Raw genomic sequence first — 25,465 nt, 5'->3', positions numbered from 1 at the left:
CGGTCCCTGCATGTGTGAGAGTCCCCCCCCCGCACGCTCATTCAGTCAGTCACCGCATATGTGAGAGTCCCCCCTGCACGCTCGTTCAGTCGGTCACCGCGTGTGTGAGTCCTCCCTGCACACTCGTTCAGTTACTGCGTGTGTGAGAGTCTTCCCTGCACACGTTTAGTCGGTCGCCGCGTGTGTCCCCCCCCATGCTCGTTCAGTCGGTCACTGTGTGTGTGAGTCCTCCCTGCATACTCGTTCAGTCAGTCACCGCGTGTGTGGCCCCCCCGCACGCTCAGTCGGTCACCGGGTGTGTGAGAGTCCTCCCTGCACACTTTTTCAGTCGATCGCCGTGTGTGTGTCCCCCCCCACACTTGTTCAGTCGGTCACCGCGTGTGTGAGTCCCCCTGCACGCTTGTTCAGTCACCGCATGTGTGGCCCTCCCACACGCTCATTCAGTCACCACATGTGAGTCCCCCCAGCACGCTCATTCAGTCGGTCACCGCGTGTGTGTCCCCCCTGCACGCTTGTTCAGTCAGTCACCATGTGTGTGTGGCCCCCCCGCATGCTCGTTCAATCAGTCGCCACATGTATGAGAGTCCCCTCCCACACGCTCGTTCAGTTGGTCACCGCGTGTGTCCCGCCCACACACTCATTCAGTCGGTCACCGCGTGTGTGAGAGTCCTCCCTGCACACTTGTTCAGTCGGTCGCCGCGTGTGTCCCCCCCCCCGCACTCTCATTCAGTCGGTCACCGCATGTGTGAGAGTCCTCCTCACACTCTTGTTCAGTCAGTCACTGCGTGTGTGAGAGTCCTCCCTGCACGCTCGTTCAGTCAGTCACCGCGTGTCTGTGTCCCCCCCCCCCGCACACTCGTCCCGCACACTCGTTCAGTCGGTCACCGCAGGGGTGGCACTTTGGTTTTTAGCCGACTTACATGATAGAATTGGGAGTTTTAAAGTAAAACTGATTTGGAAGCCTGAAAAAACCAGCAGCACATTGTTTCCAGATGGAATCACTCCTATCTGACCCCTCACATCTCTTGTGACACGTACGGAAAGCAAGAGCAGCCCATGCTGTCTGGCCACGCACCAGGTCTCAGTCTGTGTGTCTGGTTTAGGTGACCATGTGTTCAGTTCAGTCCCTTCTGCCTCCTGTGTAGGCCACTGAGAGCTCCGAGTCTAAGCCGGAGGAGATTCTGGGACGTGCTAGGCACAGCGGAAGTTGGATTCCAACGTGTGAGCAAATTGGGGCAGTGTCAGAAGTGTGCTAAAATCTTGGTGTAGCACTTTTGAGCCTTTGTGGTGCTTTTCATTAGTTCTTAAAATATATTTATGAATGAGATTCAAATAAAATGTTTAAGGAATCTCTAAGTACAAAGAACCCCAGAGTGCAGTGCGGGGATCAGTGGGACCTCAGGGGCCCTCGACCAGGATGCCTGCCGTGGCCTGGCTGTCTGGGGTTGTGTTTTCATTTGGAAACAGGAATAATGATCCCTGACCTTCCTGCTGTGTCGGGACGTCATGATGGCCACGTGAGGCCGTGTGTGTGAGGAACGTCTGCCACGGATGGAGGCCGTGCTCGTTGTTGTGAATCTCGACTCACTGCAACCTCCTCCTCCCAGGCTCAGGTGATCCTCCCACCTTAGCCTCCGGAGTAGCTGTGACCACAGATGCATACCATCACACCTGGCTCATTTTTTGTATTTTTAGATTTGTTTTTTCGTTTTTGTTTTTGTTTTTGTTTTTGTTTTTGTTTTTGAGACACAGGATCATTCTTGCTCAGAGTGGAGTGCAATGGCGCGACCTCAGCTCACTGCAACCTCTGCCTCTCAAGTTCAAGCAATTCTTCTGCCTCAGCCTCTAGAGTAGCTGGGATTACAGGCTTGCACCACCATGCCTGGCTAATTTTTTGTATTTTTAGTGGAGACAGGATCTCACCATGTTAGCCAGCCTGGTCCTGAACTCCTGACCTCAGGTGATCCACCCACCTCTGCATTCCCAAAGTGCTGGGATTACAAGTATGAGCCACCGCGCCCAGCCATTTTTTTGTGGTTTTGGTAGAGACAGGGTTTCATCATGTTCCCCAGGCTGGTCTTAAACTTCTGAGCTTAAGCTCTCTGCCTACCTCGGCCTCCCAAAGTGCTGGGATTACAGGTGTGAGCCACCTCGCCTGGCCCATTTTTGTGGTTCTTTTGTGTCTGACAGGCACGCCTAGGGCAGGGAGGGCACACCTCTGTCTCTCCACCTTCAAGAGCACATTTGGGAGGAATGTCGACGTGAAAAGAAAAAAACGTCTGGAAGATGCGCCAGGATACTCTTCAGTGACACTGTGAAAAAAGAGAAGGCTCACCTTGAATCTTTTTTTTTTTCTGAGATAGAGTCTCGCTCTGTCGCTCAAGTTGGAGTGCAGTGGCAGCGCGATCTCAGCTCACTGCAAGCTCCACCTTCTGGGTTCACACCATTCTCCTGCCTCAGCCTCCTGAGTAGCTGGGACTACAGGCGCCTACCACCACACCCAGCTAATTTTTTGTATTTTTAGTAGAGACAGGGTTTCACCGTGGTCTTGATCTCCTGACCTTGTGATCCACCCGCCTCAGCCTCCCAAAGTGTTGGGATTATAGGCGTGACCACCGCGCCCGGCCCACTGAATCTGTCTACCCCAGCAAAATGATCCTTTATTTTACCTTCTTGCCCCATTCTACACTAGCATGACTGCACTCATAGGGTTCTTCACATTTTATATCCTATTTAACATCTTATAACAAGTATGAAATAGGATTTTGTCCTAAAGAATGTGGCTTAAAGCTGGGCGTAGTGGCTCATGCCTGTAATCCCAGCATTTTGGGAGGCCGAAGCGGGTGGATCACCTGAGGTCAGGAGATCAAGATCATCCTGGCTAACATGGTGAAACCCTGTCTCTAGTAAAAAATACAAAAAATTAGCCGGATGTGGTGGCAGGTGCCTGTAGTCCCAGCTACTTGGGAGGCTGAGGCAGGAGAATGGCTTGAACCTGGGAGGCAGAGGTTGCAATGAGCCAAGATCGCGCCACTGCACTCCAGCCTGGGCGACAGAGCAAGACTCTGTCTCAAAAAAAGAAAAAAAAATGTGGCTTAAAAACTAATGATATTTAAAAATAGAAAATTTCTTTGTCCAAAGTGGGTTAGAAGCCACTTCTAAAACTATTAAACCTTTTTAAACTATTAGTGGCTCAACTGGGCACAGTGGCTCATGCCTGTAATCTCAGTACTTTGGGAGGCTAAGGTGGGCGGATTATCTGAGGTCAGGAGTTCGAGACCAGCCTGGCCAACATGGTGAAACCTTGTCTCCTAAAATACAAAAATTAGCCAGGCGTGGTGACAGGCATCTGTAGTCCCCAGCTACTCAGGACGCTGAGGCAGGAGAATTGCTTGAACCTGGGAGGCGGCAGTTGTACCTTAAATCACGCCATTGCACTCCAACCTGAGCAACAGAGCGAGACTCTGTCTCAGAAAAAAACAGAAATAAATCAATAAACCATTAGTGGCTCATGAAATCAATGTAATAGCTTCTGATCAGAACAGAAGGAAGAAAATAGAACACTCAGAATGCCTGTCATGAAGACGAAGTGTAGTTCTGTGAACCTTTGGTTTTAGTGACGTATGTGTACGTAGCACGTCTCCACATGTCATGATAAACGTGTGCTGAGGGTGCAGTCCTGGTGAGGTTTTAGTGATGTGTGTGTACGTAGCACGCCTCCACGTATCATGATAAACGTGTGCTGAGGGTGCAGTCCTGGTGAGCAGGCTCCCACCTCAGTTTGCCACAGCTGGTGTGCATCTGTGAGCTCTGGAACATCCGCGTAAGCTCTGCCACCCCCAGGAGCGGGTGCACCTACCTTCGAAAAAGAGGGAGAAACAGGTGTGGCCTCCCCACCAAGGGACTTTGAGTACTGGGCAGGCAGAGCCCCAGCATCCCCTCTGTTGGGTGTTTGGAGGAGTAAGTTTAGGTTATAAGCATGTTTTCTGAACTCTGAAGTACCACATGAGTGCAAGGTCTCACTAAATTACAGATTCAGAAGCAGGGATTGAAAGCACACCACTGCTGGCTTTGCGGGGCAGAGAGGTGACTGGCAGTCAGTCTTGTCACAGTTTCTCAAGAGTCAGCCCTATTCAGGCCAGTTAGCGCAGCTCAGGGATGAGGTCGCTGCCTGTGCGTTCCCCTCTCCTGTACGCGGCGTCAGTTTTGGCAGTGCACGTGTCTCCTGTGGAGGATGATGAGAGGGGCTGGCCCCATGGGTCTGCAGGGTTGGCACAGCATCGGAAGACACTTGGAACGTGCTTCTGTTGGTGAGCTAGGTCAAGGAAGCTTTGGGGAATGTTTGCGGAAGGGGCTGAGGGTGGTTGTCTTGGGGCCTAACTTTTTCTGAGTTAAAAAGCACCTCCTATTTGGGATCCATGTGATAGTGACCCTTTTTCTTTTTTACTTTTTCTTTTTTTTTTTTTTTTTTTTTGAGACCGAGTCTCGCTGCAGTGCCCAGGTTGGAGTGCAGTGGTGCAATATCAGCTCACTGCAACCTCTCCTTCCCGGGTTCAAGTGATTCTCCTGCCTCAGTCTCCTGAGTAGCTGGGATTACAAGTGTGCGCCACCACGCCCGGCTATTTTTTTTTTTTTTTTTTTTGAGACGGAGTCTCGCTCTGTCACCCAGGCTGGAGTGCAGTGGCCAGATCTCAGCTCACGGCAAGCTCTGCCTCCCGAGTTTACGCCATTCTCCTGCCTCAGCCTCCTGAGTAGCTGGGACTACAGGCGGCCGCCACCTCGCCCGGCTAGTTTTTTTGTATTTTTTTTAGTAGAGATGGGGTTTCACCGTGTTAGCCAGGATGGTCTTGATCTCCTGACCTTGTGATCCGCCCGTCTCGGCCTCCCAAAGTGCTGGGATTACAGGCTTGAGCCACCGCGCCCGGCCCTAATTTTTGTATTTTTAGTAGAGATGGGGTTTCACCCTGTTGGTCAGGCTAGTCTCAAACTCCTGACCTCGTGATCCGCCCGTCTCGGCCTCCCAAAATGCTGGGATTACAGGTGTGAGCCACCGTGCCTGGCCTATTTTTTTTTTTTAGTGGAGTCTTGCTGCATCGCCCAGGCTGGAGTGAAGTGGTGTGATCTCAGCTCACTGCAACCTCTGCTTCCTGGGTTCAAGCGATTCTTCTGCTTCAGCCTCCAGAGTAGCTGGGATTATAGGCACACACCACGATGCCCGGCTAATTTTTGTATTTTTAGTAGAGATGGGGTTTCACCATCTTGGCCAGGATGGTCTTGATCTCTTGACCTCATGATCCACCTGCTTTGGCCTCCCAAAGTGCTGGGATTACAGGCGTGAGCCACCGCGCCCGGCCGGTTGTGGCCCTTTTTCAGGGGTTTACAGGTAAACTGTCCTTCCACTTTTTGAGATCTGGGGACATTACATGGGAGTTGGAGGCAAGTCTCAGAAGGCTGCTGGGCCTTGTCCTGGGTGCAGGCTGCTTAGGCCTAACTCAGGGTTACCAAGGGGCAGGTGTGCAGATCCATAGGGACCAGCACCGGGGGCTCTTCCAAGCAGGGCAAAAGTGTTAAGGGAACAGAGGAGAGCAGGTGGACTGGGGGCATCATGAGGATGGTGGGGGATAAGACCAGATGGGCCTAAACCCAGTGGCTGGGTTTCCTTCTGAGTGCCCAGGATGTTCCTGGGGAGCCCTCAAGGAGGGGTGCCTTATTGGTGTGGGTGTGAAGGAGGAGCAGAGAGCAGGGTCAGGGCCAGAGAAGGGGCCAGTGCTGGCAGCGTGGAGGCAGAGCCAGTGGGATTGGCCTGTGATTGGACAAGGAATGGGCTCAGAAAGCATCCTGGATAGCTGGGCATGGAGGTGCGCTCACCTCTAGTCCCAGTCACTCAGGAAACTGACAGGAGGATTGCTTGAGCCCAGGACTTCCAACCTGTAGTGTGCAGTGATCACGCCTGTGAATAGTCAGTGTACTCCAGCTAGGGCAACATAGTGAGACCCCTGTTTCTCAAGAAAAGTGAAAGCCTCCTGGGTTTGGCTGAGTCCCTGGTGAATGGCGGAGCGGTCCTGAGAGCTGGGAAGACCTCTTTCTGGGACAGCAACTGGGGCAGAGGTGAGAGGAGGAGAGGAGGGCCTCAGCAGCGTTCTGGCCTCTTGGGTCCATCCAAGACTTGCTGGTCCTGGGCCTGCTGGGAGAGGTCAGCCCCGTTCAGGCGAGCAGTCCTGGGACTGGGTGACCCACACCGCTGTGTCGGGGGCACACAGTGACACGTCGTTTTCCTCACTGCTGTGGCCGCAGCCTTCCTGCTGCTGCTCTGCCTGTTGGGTGGGTCCTGCTGCTTCGAGGTTGCAAGTGACCCAAGGATTCCAGGACACCCTTTTGGCAACTCGGGCCTTGGAAAGACAGCAGAGCAGGTATGCAGTGTTAGGACCTGTGGCTGAGCTAACAGCCTGCCTGGAGGCATCAGTCAGGCTCAAGTAGGACAGCAAGGCCCCCATCTTAGGGCTGTTGTCCAGGCACAGAGCAGTCAGCATCCACCGTCCTTCCTGGAGAAAAAATGGAAAATGCATTTGTTATTTAAATGTTGGAATGGGCCATTCACAGTGGCTCCTACCTGGAATCCCAGCACATTAGGAGGGCGAGGTTGGTGGATCACATGAGGCCAGGAGTTCAAGACGATCCTGGCCAACATGGTGAAACCCCGTCTGAAAAATACAAAAAATTAGCTGGGTGTGGTGGCGTGTACCTGTGGTCCCAGTTACTTGGGAGACTGAGGCATGAGAATTGCTTGAACCCAGGAGGTGGAGGTTGCAGTGAGCTGAGATTCCTCCACTGCACTCCAGCCTGGGTGACGGAGCATGAGACTTTAAAGGAAAAAAAGAAAAGGAATGGTTCTGATAAGTCATTCCTTAAGTAAATAAAATGCCACCCCAGTTTGCCCTCTGGGGAGAGGACTCTGGAGGCTGCCTTCCACCCTCAGGCCGGGGCCTGCCTGTCAGTCCCTGCCTCCCTGGGCTGCCTGCTGGGGATCTCAGCTGACACCATGCCCCTGTCCTTCCTCCACCTCTTTCCGAGGTTGGTCTGCCTGGAGTCGCCCTTCTAGGGGTGAGCCCCCCATCCCCACTGGAAGTCCCTCCCTAGCTGTCCCCAGTTCCCTGAATCAAGACTGCTTTCCTGCTAGAGAGATGACCCCAATTCCCACCCCCTTTCTTTGGGCTCTCAGGGGCCAGGACCGGAGACAGAGCATACTTAGAGCTAGCCCTGGCCCTCAGGCTGCTTTTGGAAGGCGGAGTGTGGCAGGTGAGCATCAGGTGACACGTGCCCCCATGGCGACCGCAAGAAGGCGCTGGAGGCCAGTGTGAAGGAGCGGGGGTTTCGGGTCCTCACGCCTGGCCCTGGTTCCAGGTATGAGGCTGTGGAGACACACGGGTCTGCCTCTAATCCACAGCTTCCCGTTGCTGCTTGGGCAGCTCCATGGTTGCCGTCTGGTTGTGTTTCGAGTTTGTTCTCTTGGGTGTCTGTGCCCCGGAAGTTCCCTGTGCTTGATGGGGCCAGCACGTGTGAACAAACTTCACTTCAGCCAGAAGCTTTGAAGTCTTTGGACTCAAGCTTTACCCAAACCGCTTACAGGGTTGGCGGGGACCAAGTGCCTGTCTCCCCCTTTTTTTTGAGATGGAGTCTTGCTCTGTCGCCCAGGCTGGAGTGCGGTGGCGTGATCTCGGCTCACTGCAACCTCTGCCTCCCAGGTTCACGCCATTCTCCTGCCTCAGCCTCCCGAGTAACTGGGACTACAGGCGCCCGCCCCCATGCCCGGCTAATTTTTGTATTTTTAATAGAGACGGGGTTTCATCGTGTTAGCCAGGATTGTCTCGATCTCCTGACCTCATGATATGCCCACCACAGCCTCCCAAAGTGCTGGGATTACAGGTGTGAGATTTGTAGTTCATTGAGAGAGAGAGAGAAAACGCTTAGTGTGCCGGGTAACTGCTCACTCTCATTGTCTGCTCACTCTGCCCAATGAGTGGGTCTAGGCATCCTCATTGTTCCCTTCCTCTGTCCTCAGCATCAGCCCAACCCTGACCAGGCCCCTTCCTGGGATTCCCGCACAACAGGAGCTCCGTGATGGGAAGGGGAGAGGGAAACCCACCTGGGGGTGCTCTTACAGGAGAGCAGAGCCCAGTGGAGTCTCTGCCGGGGACACTGAGGGAGGAAGAGCCACAGTTAATCCAAAAGGAAGGGTGGGGTGCAGTGATTGGCTGGATGATGCTCAGAGAGGCAGGAAAAGGGCACGGCACGGAGTGGCTGAGGCCATCTGTGGTGGCCTTGGTGCCTAGAGTGGCAGAAGGAGAGGGCGTGGTGCAGGGCACCAAGGCCGTCTGTGGCTGCCTTGGTGGGGCTGACTGAGTTCTAGTGGACAGCAAGGGGCCAGGGCAGGGCTGGCTCATGGAGGGCTCTGAAGGCCACGTGCATCATCTGAAGTGAGGGGAAACCCATGGGTAGCTAAAGGGAATGCACTAGCCAACCCCAGGTGTGCTGCACTGCTGCTCTAGGGGCTGGCCTGGCGGCATGGCTCTCTCCTGAGTGCCTGTAGGGCCTGAGTGCTGGCAGGCAGGCATCTCCTGCCCAGTGGGTTTGGTAAGATATTTCAGAAGGCATCCACCACTCTAAAACATGCTTATTGTGGGAACCATGGGGGAGACCGAAGAGCCTAGAGCCTTGAGAGCCTCTGACCGTTAATGTTAACAGGAAGGCAGCCTGTTCCTCTGGCTGGGGAGGGGGGTGTGCACGACAGGAAGCCCGTGCGTCTGTGCCTCTCTGGAGCTGTGGGTTGGGTATGTGGATGCCAGCCATGTGGTCCCCACCCTCACTGAGCCTGAGTTTCCGTACTAGCGGCAGGAGATGGGACTAGAGGGTCTCTAAGGCTTCCCAAAGCTCTGCAGTTCTGCTTCTCCGAGTCTTGACTGCAGGTCAGTGGGGACCTGGCCCCTCACCATCGCCTGCTACTGATCACCATCGGTTTGGTTTTCTCTGGAGGACTGTTCTGGAATTGAGGTGTAACGTGCTGTGTGTTCTTCCTTAGGGCTTGGTCGTTTGCGGGGGTCACAGCTCTTATGGCTGCAGCTAGCGTGACCCCCCCTGGCTCCTTGGAGTTGCTACAGCCTGGCTTCTCCAAGACCCTCCTGGGGACCAAGCTGGAAGCCAAGTACCTGTGCTCCGCCTGCGGAAACGTCCTGCGCAGGCCCTTCCAGGCGCAGTGTGGCCACCGGTACTGCTCCTTCTGCCTGGCCAGCATCCTCAGGTGCACGGGGCCCGCAGGCTGGGAGGAGGGGCAGGCAGGCCAGGCTAGCCTTAGAGCCACGCTGCCCAGCCTGGTAGCTCCCGGCAGAGCCGGGTCCAGCTTAGATGTGCTCCAGTTATCAATATTCCCTGGATTTCGGAGGTTTACCACAAAGAATGTAAAATTAATAATTTTAAAATAACAATTTGAAATACTATTGTGGATATGTGGGGTTAAATATGATACATCGTTATAGTTAATTTCACTTTTTTATTATTTTTAATGTGAGTACTGGAAGGTTTAAAGTGCCGCCTACTGCTCACTTTTAGCTGCTCGAGTGGTGTGAGAGGCGTGGCCTCTGCACGTCAGCAGCAGCTCGGCCTATGGGGAGAGCCGGCAGCACCTGAGTTACTGCAGCCAGTGTCCTTGGCAGTTCAGGCGCGCCTTCTTCACAATCGGGGAGAGATAGAAACATTGTCCTGTGAATATTGGGGTTTAAAACATGTCCCGTTAACATTTGCCTGCTGTTGGTTTCACTAACGATGAGAAAGTTTAAAGAAACTGTGGTGTGGAGGTAGGTTTTTGAACTGAAGCAAATGGTGTTCATTTACTTTTTGTATTAAGTTTCACGGTGGGATTTTTTTTTTTTGTCTTTTTCCCCCCTAGCTCTGGGCCTCAGAACTGTGCTGCCTGTGTTCACGAGGGCATATATGAAGAAGGCATTTCTATTTTAGAAAGCAGTTCGGTAAGTAAAATGTCTTGAAGCCAAAAATGTTAAACAGAAAATGTCTTAATTTCTTTTGTTTTTTGAGACAGAGTCTCGCTCTGTCCGCCAGGCTGGAGTGCAGTGGCCGGATCTCAGCTCACTGCAAACTCCGCCTCCCGGGTTTACACCATTCTCCTGCCTCAGCCTCCCGAGTAGCTGGGACTACAGGCACCCGCCACCTCACCCGGCTAGTTTTTTGTATTTTTTAGTAGAGACGGGGTTTCACCGTGTTAGCCAGGATGGTCTCGATCTCCTGACCTCGTGATCCGCCCGCCTTGGCCTCCCAAAGTGCTGGGATTACAGGCGTGAGCCACCGTGCCCGGCCCAGCAGTTTCTTTTAACACCATGGGTGGGGCTGGGCAAAGTGTCTCACACCTGTAATCCCAGCACTTTGCGGGGCCGAAGTGGGTGGATCACATGAGGTCAGGAGTTCGAGACCAGCCTGGTCCACATAGTGAAACCCCATCTCTACCAGAAATACAAAAAATTAGCTGGGCTTGGTGGCGCACGCCTACAGTCCCAGCCACTTGGGAGGCTGAAGTGGGAGGATCGCTTGAGCCTGGGAGGCGGAGGTTATAGTGAGCCAAGATCATGCCACTGTACTCCAACCTGGGTTACAAAGTGAGACCCCTCCTTAAAAAAAAAAAAAAAGGGCAGCCAGAAGTTGTCCCTTAGCAGACTCGGGAAGTTTAGGGTCTGGAAATTTTGGCATCAAGGTGAGTCTAAAAACAAAATGGAATCAGGGAGTCATCCTCTGCTCCTGGAGTGGCCTGGGAAGGCAACGCGACGCAGTGTTGGTTGGTTTGGACACGTGGCCTGTGTTCCTCGGTTGCAGCAGGGAGACTGGGAGGAGGTTTAACCTGAGGGATGTTCCTCTCCCCAGGCTTTCCCAGATAATGCTGCCCGCAGGGAGGTGGAGAGCCTGCCGGCCGTCTGTCCCATTGATGGGTGCACCTGGAAGGGGACCCTGAAAGAATATGAGGTAAAGATGCCTGTGTGTGGCACGGTGACAGAAGCCCAGCGGTCGGGAGTCGCCCACGCTCCCCCAGCGGTCGGGACCTTGTCCTGCACGTTCTCACTGGGGCTGAAGCCTGTCTGATGTCTGTGGAGGAAGAGACGGAGCTGCTCCTTAGAGTACGTCCATTTAGAAACACAAGTAGTGCAGAGCACAGACCTGCACCGTGGAGCTAGGGCTGTGTGACCTCAGGCGAGGTACTTACCCTCTCTGTGCCTCAGGTTTCTTGTCTGTCAATGGGAGTACAGGATCCCACCATCATGGGGTAACTGTGAGGGTTGGAGGTGCCCGTGTGAGCCTTGGGCATGCCATGGTTATCTAAGGTTATCTAAGTGGTAGCATTTCCTGGGAATGAAGGGGAGATCTCTGTGCACTGGGGCCTGCGGCTTTCAAGTTTGGTGGGGGTTTTTGTTGTGTCTCTTGTATCCACAAAGGATTTCTTATTTTGAATTGTGTTGACATTGGAAATTGCAGAAATAATGGACACCTTTGTCTTATGGTCACAGCAACATAGGCAGTGGCCTGCACTTCAGTTGGCCGTGGTTTGTCCCTGTGTACTGGGCGAGCTGTGTGCTGGGCGAGGCGGGCTTGCGTTCCTGCACTGGCGCATTGGGGATTTCAGTGTGATTCTCATGTCACCTTTTAGGCATTTGGAAACTTAACCTGTAGTGTAGAGGCCAGGAGGTGCCGAGAGAGCTAGTCAAGGCCACTACGGCTTGCCAAGTTATGCAGTCTTCCTTCTTGTCATAATGAGTGCCCTTTAAGAGGTTTCTCTCTGGGATCCTTGTACAGGATTCCTGGAGTAACACTGTCCACCGAGCCCAAAGGTAGAGGCAGCCCAGTGTCCACGGATGATGGATAAACATGGGAAGTGTGATCTGTGAACATGGTGGGATATGATTCAGCCTTAAAAAGGAAGGAGATTCAGACACACACTCCCCAGGGATGAACTCTGAGGCCAGTGTGCTGAGTGACATGAGCCAGTTACCAAAGAACAGACCCTCTGTGATTCCACTTGGGGACACCCCCAGAGTCATCACATCCGTAGGCACAGGAAGTAGAATGGAGGGGCAGGGGTCATTGTTCATTGAGCACTGAGTCACAGATTGGAATCTCACAGTAAGGCGGTACCTTGATGCCATCCAGTCCAGCCTCAGGTTGGTGAGGCTGTGAGGGCTGTTTGCTCGGAACCCTGGCTTTCTGCACTTAAGGGAGCTTCCTGCCCAGGCCGGGTCTGGGATCTCCTGCTTAGCTGGACCCCAGGGTGTTGCCGGCTGGGTTGGAATTGGACCTGCATTACTGTGGGTTTCTCCTCTCCCCTCCCTGCCCTGTGAGCCTGGCCACGCCTTCCTCGATCTTTTGAGACTCTGCTTTGTGGTCTTTGGGCTCCAAGTTTCGTTTTTTCAGAAGAATCGTCCCAGCTGTATCTGGGGTGAACGAGATGTGCTTCCTCCCTAGCCCGGGGATTGTGTCCTGGACATGGAGCGAGACTCCTGCCTCTGTGGACAGAGATGCCAGGCCGTCCGCAGCCACGACGTGTGATGCAAAGCTTTCTAGGCCCCTGTGTGGCTCTGCTGCACGAGCGGCTGTGGTGCATGGCATCGTACACCCCACTCCCTGCTCCTCTAAAGAGGCGCAGCTTGGTCATTGCCCAGTGCTGTCTGCAAGGGAGATGGCTCCCAGGGGAGGTGGCCCAGGGTCAGGGTCTCCCTGGTAGGGTCAGAGTACTAGCTGGCTGCAGGGGGTAGGGGTGCTATGCTACCCCTTTGAGAGGACTGAGAGGTGCCTGGGGGACAGGTGGGATAATAGTTCCCAGCTCTGCACTGGACCCTGAGGCCTCTGGGGTCTCTGCCACTTCCAGGCTCATGGGATGCAACAGTGACAATTATGAGGGCCTCCGGCTGAGGGCCAGGGACTATAGCCAGCCCCTGGGCTGGGGTGCCACGCGGTCCTGCAGGCACGCAGGGTGGAAAGTCCCTGGCCTGCACCTTTGAGAGCTCTGGAAAGTCCCTGAGAGGAGCCGGGTTTGGTCATGTGGGAGGGGCGGGCACTGCTCTGGAATAGCTTGGCTGTGGCCTTTGATTTTATTGATAAAACCTCTCACTGGCTGTAAATGTCACACGTGGGGACGGAAATCAAACTCTCTCCGTGCAGTTAGGAGCCAGCTGTGCAGGCGTAGCCATGCCTGAGTTGCCTCTCTCTGTGCTCAGGTTGTTCAGAGTGTGCTGCTAGTTGGGGCCTTATTGTGAACACAGTCCTGAGGCTAAGGCTGCTTTTCTTTCTTGATGGTCTGAACTTTGTTGGAAAAGGGGAAAATCCTGCTTAGCTTTTGAATATGTTTGTCCTTTGCAATGATGCCTTTCTAGGAACTGAATGATTTTATTTATTTACTTTTATTTTTAAGTTTTTTTTGAGGCAGGGTCTCGCTCTGTTGTCCAGGCTAGAGCGCAGTGGCACGATCTCGGCTCACTGCAACCTCCACCTCCCAGGTTCAAGCGATTCTTCTGCCTCAGCCTCCAGGTGCCTGCCACCACACCTGGCTCATTTTTTGTATTTCTTGTAGAGATGGGGTTTTGTACCATGTTGGCCAGGCTGGTCTTGAATTCCTGACCTCAAGTGATCCATCCGCCTTGGCCTCCCGAAGTGCTGAGATTACTGGCATGAGCCACTGCACCTGGCCAAATCGAGTGATTTTTGAAACTTTAGGTAAATGTTGATGGAGTGCTTGCCGAGCGCTAAAAGCAGAGCTGAATTCCCCAGCAGCCCTGGAGCTACTCGTTCTGGCAGCTGGGTCCACCGTGGGGGTGCAGGGAGACCTTCCAGAGGGGACACAGAAGGGCTGCACGAGCACGGAAAGGCCGGGAAAAGCCAAGTCTGCTCGGCCTCATGGACATTCTAGTGACATTCAGAGGGATGACGACTGTATTTGCGTCAAATGTTTACTTTGAATTCTGGCTGAATAAATATTGATTTTTTTGAGCTGTGCCCGCTGTGAGTGGGGAGAAGACTGAGACAGATGGTGCTGGTGTAGATGTATCTGCTGCAGGACATCCCTGGTCCCACTGGGGATTTCAAGTACCAAGTCCCAAGAGAAAGGTGTTTTTTTTGTTTTGTTTTTTGTTTTTTGAGATGGAGTCTCGCTCTGTCGCCCAGGCTGGAGTGCAGTGGCCCAGTCTCAGCTCACTGCAAGCTCCGCCTCCCAGGTTCACGCCATTCTCCTGGCTCAGCCTCCCAAGTGGCTGGGACTACAGGCGCCTGCCACCACGCCCGGCTAATTTTTTTGTATTTTTAGTAGAGACGGGGTTTCACCGTGTTAGCCAGGATGGTCTCGATCTCCTGACTTTGTGATCTGCCCGCCTCAGCCTCCCAAAGTGCTGGAATTACAGGTGTGAGCCACCGCGCCCGGCCAAGAAGTATTTTATTTTTGACATTTCAAGCATGCAGCGCATCTGAGCAGTGAGGCTGAAAATAGAGGCGTGCCGCTGCCCCATAGGCCTGCACGCTGCCCCACAGCACCAGCCAGCCTTCGCCAGCCTTCTTTCAGCCCTTCAACCCTGACACATATTTTTTTCTTTTCTGGCTTATTTTAAAGCAAATGAAGATGTCATATCATTTCATCTATGAGCATTTTATTATTATTATTATTTTTAGAGATAGGGTCTTGCTCTGTTGCCCAAGCTAGCATGTAGTGATGGAATCCTAGCTCGCTGCAGCCTCGAACTCCTGGGCTCAAGTGATCCTCCCGCTTTGGCCTCCTAAAGTGCTGGGATTACAGGTGGGAACTCACTGTGCCCAGCCATTTTATTATGTTTTAAAAGACAGTCTTTTTTATTTTTACTTTTTATTTATTTATTTTTTTGAGATGGAGTCTTGCTCTGTTACCCAGGCTGGAGTGCAGTGGCTCAATCTTGGCTCACTGCAAGCTCTGCCTCCTGGGTTCACATCATTCTCCTGCCTCAGCCTCCCAAGTGGCTGGGACTACAGGCGCTCACCACCACGCCCAGCTGATTTTTTGTATTTTTAGTAGAAATGGGGTTTCACTTTGTTAGCCAGGATGGTCTCGATCTCCTGACCTCGTGATCAGCCTGCCTCGGCCTCCCAAAGTGCTGGGATCACAGGCGTGAGCCACCACGCCCGGCCTAAAGAACAGTCTTTTAATTAAATCTAAGAACACTGACTGTGCATTCGTTTTTATGTTTCATAAGCCGTAATAGTTGTTTTGTAAGTCATAATAGTTGTTTTGTAACCCATAATAGTTGTTTCATAAGCCATAGTAGTTGCTGAGACTCCTCTTTGACTCAGCTTGATGATGGCTCATTACACACTAGTGCGGCCGAGGCTGGGTCCTGTCCCGTCAGTGGGTAGCAGAGTGCAAGGCGCTGTCGGGTTCAGGGAGTTGGTTCCTTTGGCGGGCTTAGCTTGGACCAGTGCTACGGGAGGTCTTGGAGGGCCGGGCCCGTGTACCCTGGGGCGCCTCTGAGGAGTAGTTGCAGCATCTGTGTGAAGGTTTGGGAGGAACACTCCCCAGGGAGGTTGAAGGGAAGCCAGCCCAAGTGCCTGTGCTGTCCAGAGCAGGGTCTCCCCTCTCCAGGGAGGTGTCATTAACGCTTTCCTGATTCACTTGGGGCTTCTGAGCTGTAGCCAGCTTTCCATGGAGCTGCTGAGCCCCGCTTCCCACCCCACGAAGGGCCCTGCAGCCAGGTCTTCTGCTGTCCTGGCCTCTCGGGAACCTTCCTCTCAGCACGTTGTCCTCCTCTCTCCGGGCTGCGCCCATCGGTACAGAATGTGCTGTAGTCTCTCCTGCCTCAAAACTGAGGGTTGTGCTCAGTGAGCTAAGCCAGGCACAGGAAGATAAATACTGCATGAATTCACTGACAGAGTCCCCGGAGTGGTCAAATTCAGAGCCGGGGGATGGTGCTGGGGGCTGGAGGAGGGGAATGGGGAGTTAGGGTTTAACAGGGATAGGGTTTCAGGTTTCTACAACGGAAAGGGTTGTGGAGGTAGATGGTGGTGATGGTTATGTAACATCAGTGAAACGTACTTAATACCACAGAACTGTGCACTTAAAAATGGTTAAGATGATGCATTTTATGTTTATCATGATTCAAGAAACTTAACAGATTTTCAACTCCATGTTCCTTTGACTTCCATTCCCTTTCTTTGTTCCCAGTCATAGCAGACTTCTCCCAAAAGACATGTTTAAATCTGACCGGGCATAGCGGTTCATGCCTGTAATCCCAGTACTTTGGGAGGCTTAGGTGGGCAGATTGCTTGAGCTCAGGAGTTCAAGACCAGCCTGGGTAAGATGGCTCTACCGCTGGGCATGAGGGCTCACGCCTGTAATCCCAGCACTTTGGGAGGCTGTGGCAGGTGGATCACAAGGTCAGGAGATTGAGAACATCCTGGCTAACACAGTGAAACCCTGTCTCGACTAAAAATACAAAAAAATGGCCGGGCGCAGTGGCTCAAGCCTGTAATCCCAGCACTTTGGGATGCCAAGATGGGCGGATCACGAGGTCAGGAGATCGAGACCATTCTAGCTAGCATGGTGAAACCCCGTCTCTACTAAAAAAAATACAAAAAACTAGCCGGGCGAGGTGGCGGGCACCTGTAGTCCCAGCTACTTGGGAGGCTGAGGCCGGAGAACGGCATGGACCTGGGAGGCGGAGCTTGCAGTGAGCTGAGATCCGGCCACTGCACTCCAGCCTGGGCGACAGAGCAAGACTCCATCTCAAAAAAAACAAAAAAACAAAAAAACAAAAAAAAAAAACACAAGATGGCTCTACCAAAAATACAAAGAAATTTAGCTGGGTGTGGTGGTGTGTGCCTGTAGTCCCAGCTATGTGGGGGCTGTGGTCGAGGCTGCAGTGACCTATATTCTCACCCCTGCACTCCAGCCTAGTTGACCGTATCAGTCCATTTTTCATACTACTATGAAGAAATACCCGAGACTGGGTAGTTTATAAAGAAAAAAAGGTTGAATGGACTTACAGTTCCACATGACTGGGGAAGCCTCACAATCATGGAGGAAGGCAAAGGAGGGGAAAGGCACGTCTCACATGGCAGCAGGCAAGAGAGCATGTGCAGGGGAACTGCCATGTATAAAACCGTCAGATCCCATGAGACTTACTCACTGTCATGAGAACAGCACGGGAAAAACCCGTCCCACGATTCAGTGACCTCCCACCGGGCCCCTCGCACAACACGGGGATTATGGGCGCTGCAGTTCAAGATGAGATTTGAGTGGGGACACAGCCACACCATATCAGTGACAAAGTGAGACCCTGTCTCAAAAAAACAAAACAAAACAAAAAGCCTTGTTTAGTTTTATTTCCACACCTCACCGGCCCCTTATGGAGGCAGGCGGCACCTCCTGTGGCTTGGGCCAGAGGCCTGAGAGTCCTTCTTGACTTCTCTGTGTCCCTGTAAGAGCACATTCAGTCTGCCAGCAGGTCCACGTGGCTCCCCAGACACGTCCTGCATCTCGCCCTCTCTCCCTTTCCACTAGCACCTTTGTGGTGCGTGCCACCCCGTTCTTCCTCCTGTGACCACGCGGCTTCCCAACCTTAGAGTCTGTGAGAAGCGCGGCTGCCAGGCAGTCCTGGAAGAGTTCAGCCACATCCCGTCACCTTGCTGTCCCGACCCCTCACATCCGGGCAGAGCCCTCAAAACGGTCCAGGAAGCCCTGCCAGGGGCAGCAGTGGGCCAGAGAGGTGGCTGGGTTCTGCATCCTACATTCTAGATTCTTCCTGGCTTGGGTGTGGCGAGGAGCTGGCACGGCCTCCTTTCCCTCTGTGTCCTTTTCCCTTGCCACCCTGGCCATCTGTGGACGTCCACAGTCCTCTGCCTCGCCTGACGCTTAGCCTGCAGCACCGGCTCCTGCCTCCCTAGACCGCATCTTGTGGCACCTTCCCGGCCCTGCCTCCACTGCCTGCCTTCCCTGGTGTTCCGGCACCGGTGGTCACTCTGTCAGGTTGTCAGCTCCAGGAGGGCAGGGCCTCTGCCCAGCTCATGGGTGGCTCAGTGTGTGGGAATGCGTGGGCTCCTGAGTGACCTTCCTGTGTGTCACTGGCCCTCGCCTGTCTTCCTTGTAGCTTAGGCCCTTTCTAATGCATGTGCTGTGCAACTAGCTCCTGGCACCTTGGCCTGGTGGGCTTGTGCCTCAGGCCTTTGCTGGCTTCCTGGTGCTGGAGGCAGAGGCCACCTGCCCTCATGCTATCTCCTGTGCGTGTTCCCTGTCCCTTCACACCTCCCGCCTACAGTGAGGATGGGGCTGGGACTGGCAAGACTCAGCCTGGACCGTGTTGTGCTTGGTCATCAGAGCAAGAGCGTGGCCTGCTTTCTCAGTTAGGAGCTGGTGTGTGTGGCAGGGACCCGCTGGTGCCGAGCAGGGATTGTGCACTTGGCTGTTTTAGGGGGCAGATAGGGGAGCCTGGCGGTGACGAGGCACCCACACAGAGACCCCCGTGGCAGAGCATCCCCTCAGCTCAGGGTGGGGCGGAGAGAGTGGAGACGAGGACGCACCAATCTCCTCCTGCTGTCCCGCCTGTGGGAGCCCTGAGAGCTACCTGCAGAGGGCGGCCCCCAGGACAGGCAGGGAGGATGGCACCCAGGACCCGCATGCAGACACCAAACCGGCATTATATCGCCTGGTGTCCTCGGGTGAAGCTGTGGCTGCCCGAATGTCCCACGCGAGTTCTACTGACACTTTCTCCTTTTGTTGCCAGAGCTGCCACGAAGGCCGCTGCCCGCTCATGCTGACCGAATGTCCTGCATGCAAAGGCCTGGTCCGCCTGGGTGAAAAGGAGCACCACCTGGAGCACGAGTGCCCAGAGAGAAGCCTGAGCTGCCGGCATTGCCGGGCGCCCTGCTGCGGGGCAGACGGGAAGGTGCGTGCGGTGGAGCGGCAACCTGTGTGACTGCAGCCGTGCGGGGCTGAGCTGGGGAGCTGCGTGCTGGCCACTGGGGCTGCGTTGGCCCCTTTGCACTCTTTCCCCGCCTCGGCCCTTTCCCTGGAGCCATGCAGGTGGATGTTTCTTGGCAGAACTGGGAATGGGTGTAAAGTTAATGCCGAGGCCTTTCAAAAACATTTTTGTAAGCTGGGCGCGGTGGCTCATGCCTGTCATCCCAGTGCTTTGGGAGGCTGAGGCGGGTGGATCACAAGGTCAGGAGTTTGAGACCAGCCTGGCCAACATGGTGAAACCCTTTCTTTACTAAAAACACAAAAAATTAGCCAGACGTGGCCAGGCGCGGTGGCTCACGCCTGTGATCCCAGCACTTTCGGAGCCTGAGGCGGGCAGATCACGAGGTCAGGAGATCGAGATTATCCTAGCTAACACGGTGAAACCTCGTTTCTACTAAAAATACAAAAAAAATTAGCCAGGCATGGTGGTGGGCACTTGTAGTCCCAGCTACTCGGGAGGCTGAGGCTGCTGAGGCTGAAGAATGGTGTGAACCTGGGAGGCGGAGCTTGCAGTGAGCCAAGATTGCGCCACTGCACTCCAGCCTGGGTGACAGAGCGAGACTCTGTCACAAAAGAAAAAAAAAATTAGCCAGGCATGGTGGCGAGTGCCTGTAATCCCAGCTACTCGGGAGGCTGAGGCAGGAGAATTGCTTGAACCCAGGAAGCAGAGGTTGCAGTGAGCTGAGACTGCGCCACTGCACACTAACCTGGGCAACAGAGTGAGACTCCGTCTCAAAAAAAAAGAAAAAAAGTTACAAAAGAAAAGCATTTTTGTCTTAGAAAAGTCTAAATGCATCAGGTAGAGAGTGCAGCGGTGGGTATGTGTCCATCCTCACCAGGCCTGGGCGTTGCCCCCGAGACAGTTGCTCAAGTGTGACTTCGTGTTTCCCCGAAGTGTTGGTGAGAACACACTTCTGTGGTGCACAGAGCTACAGTCGCTAGCGCCGTGTCTGAGCTGTAGCTGTGACTGTCCACACGGCCTGCAGCCTGTGTCTGCGTCCCTGTTGTCTGTCTTTGCCTTGGTGTATGTGGATCACGATCCACACAGGGTTCCTGCCTTTGGTGGAAATGTCTCCGGGTCTCTCCCTGCCTCTGGGGCCCATGGCATCTTTTTTCCTGGGCTCTTGTACTTCAGGAGCCCCACTTCGCTGACCCACTTCCGTGTAAACTGTCAGATGGACGGACAGGCCTGACCAGAACACATCTGGGGCGCCAGGCCCTCTGCAGCGGCACATCAGGGTCTATCTTGGAGATGTCCCGCACGCAGCCAGCCCAGTCCATCCGCCAGACCCTCCCACCGGCCTCCCCTCCTGGCGGGAGCAGCGTTTCCCCATCTCCATGGGGGCCTTTGTTTCACGTGGCTTCCGAATCTCCTCTGGTGGCTTGGGTCTCCCTCGCATTGCCCTGGAGCTGGCAGAACAAACAAAACGTTAAGATCTCCAAGGCTCCTGGGTGGTGCTGGCAGGATCCTGCCCGGGAGGAGCTCCGTCCTGCGAGGCTCGAGGGTGACCACGTGCTCCTGCAGCCCCTCAGCGCTACCCAGCCCAAGCACTGTGTGCCACCCTCCACCCCCACTTGCCACCCATGCCTGGCTTTGGCGTCCAGCCTCATGCTCCTGATCGCTTCTTTTGAAGGCGCACCACGAGGTCTGCCCCAAGTTCCCCTTGACTTGTGATGGCTGCGGCAAGAAAAAGATCCCCCGGGAGAAGGTGAGTGTCCTTCATGTCCTCTGAGGACCACGGGGAGGGTCCCATGTGTTGGCCGTGAGGGTCCCGTGGGGTGGGGGGTGGGGCAGGTTATGACCTTTGTGCCCAAAGGAACCGCAGTGCAAAGCCCTGTAACGTTGGGTCATGGATGCGTTCATGGTGGCGGCTACTCTCCTGAGTGGACTGGGGGCCAGGTGGCTGAGTCCTGAGCCCTCTTCTTCATCCTCCAGTGTACACAGCTGCTTACTTTTGGGCAAGTCACTTCCCAGTTATCCTGAAAATGAAACATTAAAGTTCTCATAGCCCTCCATATGCTGCTTATGAGAAATGTTGGTACTGACTTTGATGCTGAGTGTTTGCAGCAAGCAGCCGGGGTGGAGACTGGGCGCCCTAGTCTGGTCTGCCGCCACAGCAGTGAAATGTTGGTGGCTCGCCTGGCAGAACCTCGTCCCTGGCATCCTTACTGTGTCAGGAAAATGGCTTCTCGCCCAGTTGAGAGTTAACTGCTGCAGATGACACCTTTAGGAAGGGAAGCTGGGAAATAATACACATGGAGGCGTTTTCCCAGACTGCCTCCCTTATTGGAGGTGAGGGTAGCTCATCCAGAGAGGCTGAAGCTCTGGAAGGGGAGGTGGCACCTGCTCCGTGTGTCAGAGGTCAGATGTGGAGGCCTCGCAGGTGGCAGTCCCCATCTGGGCAGCCACAGGAGGGGTCAGGCTGCCCCGGCCCGCCCACAAGCTCAGCCCGATAGGTGTGTGCCTGCCTTTCTGGTTTGCTTCTGTTTAAATACAGGTCATAGCCCAAGCCCTGAAACGGGTGGGGCTGGGGGACGGGACAGGGCTGTCTCCTCGCCTCTGTCCACTTGTCTGTGAAATGTCCCACACTGTGAGCTTGGCCAAGCGCTGTCTGAAAGCGTCTTTTCCCTTCGACTGGAGACTGAAGCTCATACTCGAAGCTTGATGGGGGGTTTGTCTCGTCGGAGCGCCATAGCGGCTGTGGCTGCTGCCATGCCCCCTTCAGAGGCCAGGACGCCCGCCTGGGGCCCGTGTCTGTAAGGCTGTGTCTCCTGCTGGTGGGGCCTGGAGGTGCTCCTGAGAGGTGCCCTCTGCGCATGCCCTGGTCTGCGTCAGCCCTTGTCTGTCCTGAGGGGGTTTACGGAGGAGTCAGGAGGTGATTCTTTCCTTGAGACTTTGTTTCCAGAGTGAAAGACGAAGACGGTCGCCCAGGCAGCGCAGCGGTGTCTGGTGGACTTTGTCCCCATCACTGTGAACACGTGGCTTTCTGTGCGCATGGTGCATTTTCATCCCGTCTTTTTTTTTTTTTTTTTTGAGACAGAGTCTCGCTGTGTCACCCAGGCTGAAGTGCAGTGGCGAGATCTCGGCTCACTGCAAGCTCCGCCTCCCAGGTTCACACCATTCTCCTGCCTCAGCCTCCCGAGTAGTTTGGACTATAAATGCCCACCACCACACCCAGCTAATTTTGTTTTTGTATTTTTAGTACAGATGGGGTTTCACCATGTTGGCCAGGATGGTCTCAATCTCCTGACCTCGTGATCCGCCCGCGTCAGCCTCCCAAAGTGCTGGGATTACAGGTGTGAACCACTGTGTCTGGCCCTTTTTTCTTCTTTTTTTTTTTTTTTTTTGAGATAGAGTCTCGCTCTGTTGCCAGGCTGGAAGTGCAGTGGCGCAATCTCGGCTCACTCCAAGTGCTGCCTCCCGGGTTCAAGCAATTCTCTGCCTCCTGAGTATCTGGGATTACCAGCACCTGCCACTATGCCCAGCTAGTTTTTATATTTTTAGTAGAGACAGGGTTTCACCACCTTGGCCAGGCTGGTCTTGAACTCCTGACCTCGTGATCCACCCACCTCGGCCTCCCAAACTGCTGGGATTACAGGTGTGAGCCACTGTGCCCGGCCTTTCTTATCTTTTTTTAATGTTGCAAATCTTGGTTTCTAATACTGGTAACATATTTGCTTTATGTTATATATAGAGTAGGTTTAAAATTAAAAATACCTGCTGAGCGTGGTAGCTCACGCCTGTAATCCCAGCACTTTGGGAGACTGAGGCAGGAGGATCACTTGAGGCCAGTTCGAGACCAGCCCGGCCAACATGGTGAAACTCCGTCTCTACTGAAAATACAAAAATTAGCTGGGCATTGTGTTGCACATCTCTAGTCCCAGCTCCTTGGGAGGCTGAGGTGCGAAAATTACTTGAACCCAGGAGGTGGAGGTTGCAGTGAACTGAGATCACACCACTGCACTCCAGCCTGGGTGACAGAGTGAAAGCCTGTCTAAAAAAAGAAGGCAAGGCCGGGTGTGGTAGCTCACGCCTGCAGTCCCAGCACTTTGGGAGGCCAAGGCTGGTGGATCACCTGAGGTCAGGAGATCAAAACCAGCCTGGCCAACATGGCAAAACCACTTCTCTATTAAAAATACAAAAATTAGCCAGGTGTGGTGGCACAGGCACTCCTGTAATCCCAGCTACTTGGGAAGCTGAGACAGGAGAATCACTTGAACCCGGGAGGCACAGGTTGCTATAAGCCAAGATCGCACCAGTGCACTCCAGCCTGGGCCACAGAGTGAGACTCCATCTCAAAAAAACAATAAACAAAAACCAGCAACGTGACTTCTGGTGATGAGGCCACCTGTTTCTTCACAGCTCTTTCTGTTCTTGGAAGTACATCTTACCAAGACGTAGGGTCCACATACCATGTTCTGAGGTCAATTGAAATACATTTTTTCTTTGAGTTTGTATTAGATGTGGTATGTAGTTCATTTGCTTCGGGCTCTTTTAAAATGTGAGGTTTTTTAAAGATTTGCTTTTGTTCTTTGATGATGTAAACTATTGGCCTGCTATCTATCAGTCGGAGCTGTGCAGAGGCAACGGAGCTGCCTCCCTTCAGGCTGTGTCTCGTCCTCCCAGCCCCTCCTCTCCATCTTTGCTGGTGTTGCTGGAGCCTCTCTTGGTGACCACGCTCCCAGGGCTTGGTTGGGTTCTTTACCGCTGCCTGGGACATGTGCAGGGCTGAGCCAAGCATGGGGCGGTGTGTGTTGGGACCTGGTCCCTTGAAGGCTGGCCTGTGGGGCTCGCTGGACAGAAGTGGGCCTGGGCCTCATGGCTGAACAGCCCAGAAGCCTCGGCGGTCACGGGCACCTTTTGTTTGATGAAGTGTTTGCCCCTTCATGATGACACTGGCAGGAACCACGGGCGGGCGGTGTTTAGCGTTTCCTGGGGGCCTGGGGGTTGTCCTCCTGCCCTCACAGGAACCCTAGGGCACCCTTTATCAGATGAGGAAATTGAGGCTTACAGAGGCCAGGCACCCAGCTGGCTTTCAGCTCCGTGGATGGCCCAGGTGGGCAGCCTGGGGGGACTTGTCTCTCCTCGTTTCCAGCAGCACCTTCTCTCACACCTCCCCTCCCTGGGCGCTCCCACCCCCATTCCCAGCGTGCTGCACACACGCCGGATTCCTGGCCTCTTCTCCTTCAGCTTCCGGTGGTGGGAATTTCGGAGCCTGGACAGAGGAAAGAGAGCGCGTTAGAACTTGGGGCCCTGCTGCGGCTCAAGATGGGGGGTGTCCAGTGCCCGTTCTGTTTCATTCCTGCCTCCACTTCTTCCCGCAGCCCAGTGTTTCATCCGAAAATACTTCAGTGACAGCACAGGGATCCTTGCTTTATTTTAAGAGAAAATACCTTGTGGGTTCACACTGATGTTTGCATTTCAGATTCTTACCCAACTTCCATGTTGCTGTCTCCTTTCTACAGAAAGTCATGGTTCCTGTTGACATTGCTGTACATAAGAACAGTGTCAGTAGCACTGACTGTGATCGTGGCGAATTATATGATGACGAAGTTCTCTTTCTAGTTCTCTTTGCTTTTAGAGTCTGTATTGAGTTGCTGTGTGATAAGTCATTCGAAGCAGCATCTCTGGGCAGGCGGCTGTCTCAGTATGCCAGGGAGGCACATTTGTTTCATTTTGCTTTTGAGTTTTAAAGATTGCTCTTAAAAAAGAAAAAAAGGCTGGGCGCGGTGACTCACGCCTGTTATCCCAGCACTTTGAGAGGCGGAGGTGAGTGGATCACCTGAGTTCAGGAGTTTGAGACCAGCCTGACCAAAATGCAGAAACCCCGTCTCTACTAAAAATACAAAATTAGTCGGGTTTGGTGGCACATGCCTGTAATCCCAGCTCTTTGGGAGGCTGAGGCAGGAGAATCACTTGAACCCCGGAGGCGGAGGTTGTGGTGAGCCGAGATCAAGCCACTGCACTCCAGCCTGGGCAACAAGAGCGAGACTCTGTCCCCGCCCCCCCCGGCTCCCCCCGAAAAAAAGGGCTGGGTGCAGCGGCTCACGCCTGTAATCCCAGCACTTTGGGAAACTGAGGTGGGAGAATCACCTGAGGTCAGGAGTTCGAGACCAGCCTGACCAACATTGTGAAACCCCATCTCTACTAAAAATACAAAAATTAACCAGGCGTGGTGGCGCGTGCCTGTAATCCCAGCTACTCGGGAGGCTGAGGCAGGAGAATCGCTTGAACTTGGCAGGCAGAGGTTGCAGTGAGCTGAAATCGTGCCATTATACTCCAGCCTGGGCAACAAGAGAGAAACTCTGTCTCAAAAAAAAAAGATTTTGTAATTTTGTAAAATGGTTACATGGCACCAAAGCGAAAACTGCAAAAAAAAAGTGCATTCTGAGATCTCACAGAGAAACGTGTCAGGCCCCCGTCCGCAGCGCTGTGCGGCAGTTCGG

The 25,465-nt window shown here is 53.8% G+C and overlaps 1 protein-coding gene across 40 annotated transcripts in view; it reads left to right on the top strand.

Annotated features, from left to right (window-relative positions):
• Positions 1-25,465, top strand: part of TRAF2 (TNF receptor associated factor 2) — a 51,728-nt gene that overhangs the window by 14,170 nt on the left and 12,093 nt on the right. For 13 of the 40 annotated variants that reach the window (XM_077965255.1, XM_001092078.5, XM_077965247.1 and 10 more), the window contains 5 exons: positions 9,077-9,295; positions 9,941-10,019; positions 10,924-11,022; positions 18,783-18,944; positions 20,653-20,727. In XM_077965255.1, coding sequence (XP_077821381.1) covers positions 9,077-9,295; positions 9,941-10,019; positions 10,924-11,022; positions 18,783-18,944; positions 20,653-20,727 — 634 coding nt within the window. 40 annotated transcript variants of the gene reach the window in all.

This window comes from Macaca mulatta, chromosome 15 (assembly GCF_049350105.2).
Source record: "Macaca mulatta isolate MMU2019108-1 chromosome 15, T2T-MMU8v2.0, whole genome shotgun sequence".
Classification (NCBI taxonomy): Eukaryota; Metazoa; Chordata; class Mammalia; order Primates; family Cercopithecidae; genus Macaca; species Macaca mulatta.
The sequence above is the reverse complement of the archived record's forward strand: the minus strand, read 5'-3'. Positions and strand labels throughout refer to the sequence as shown.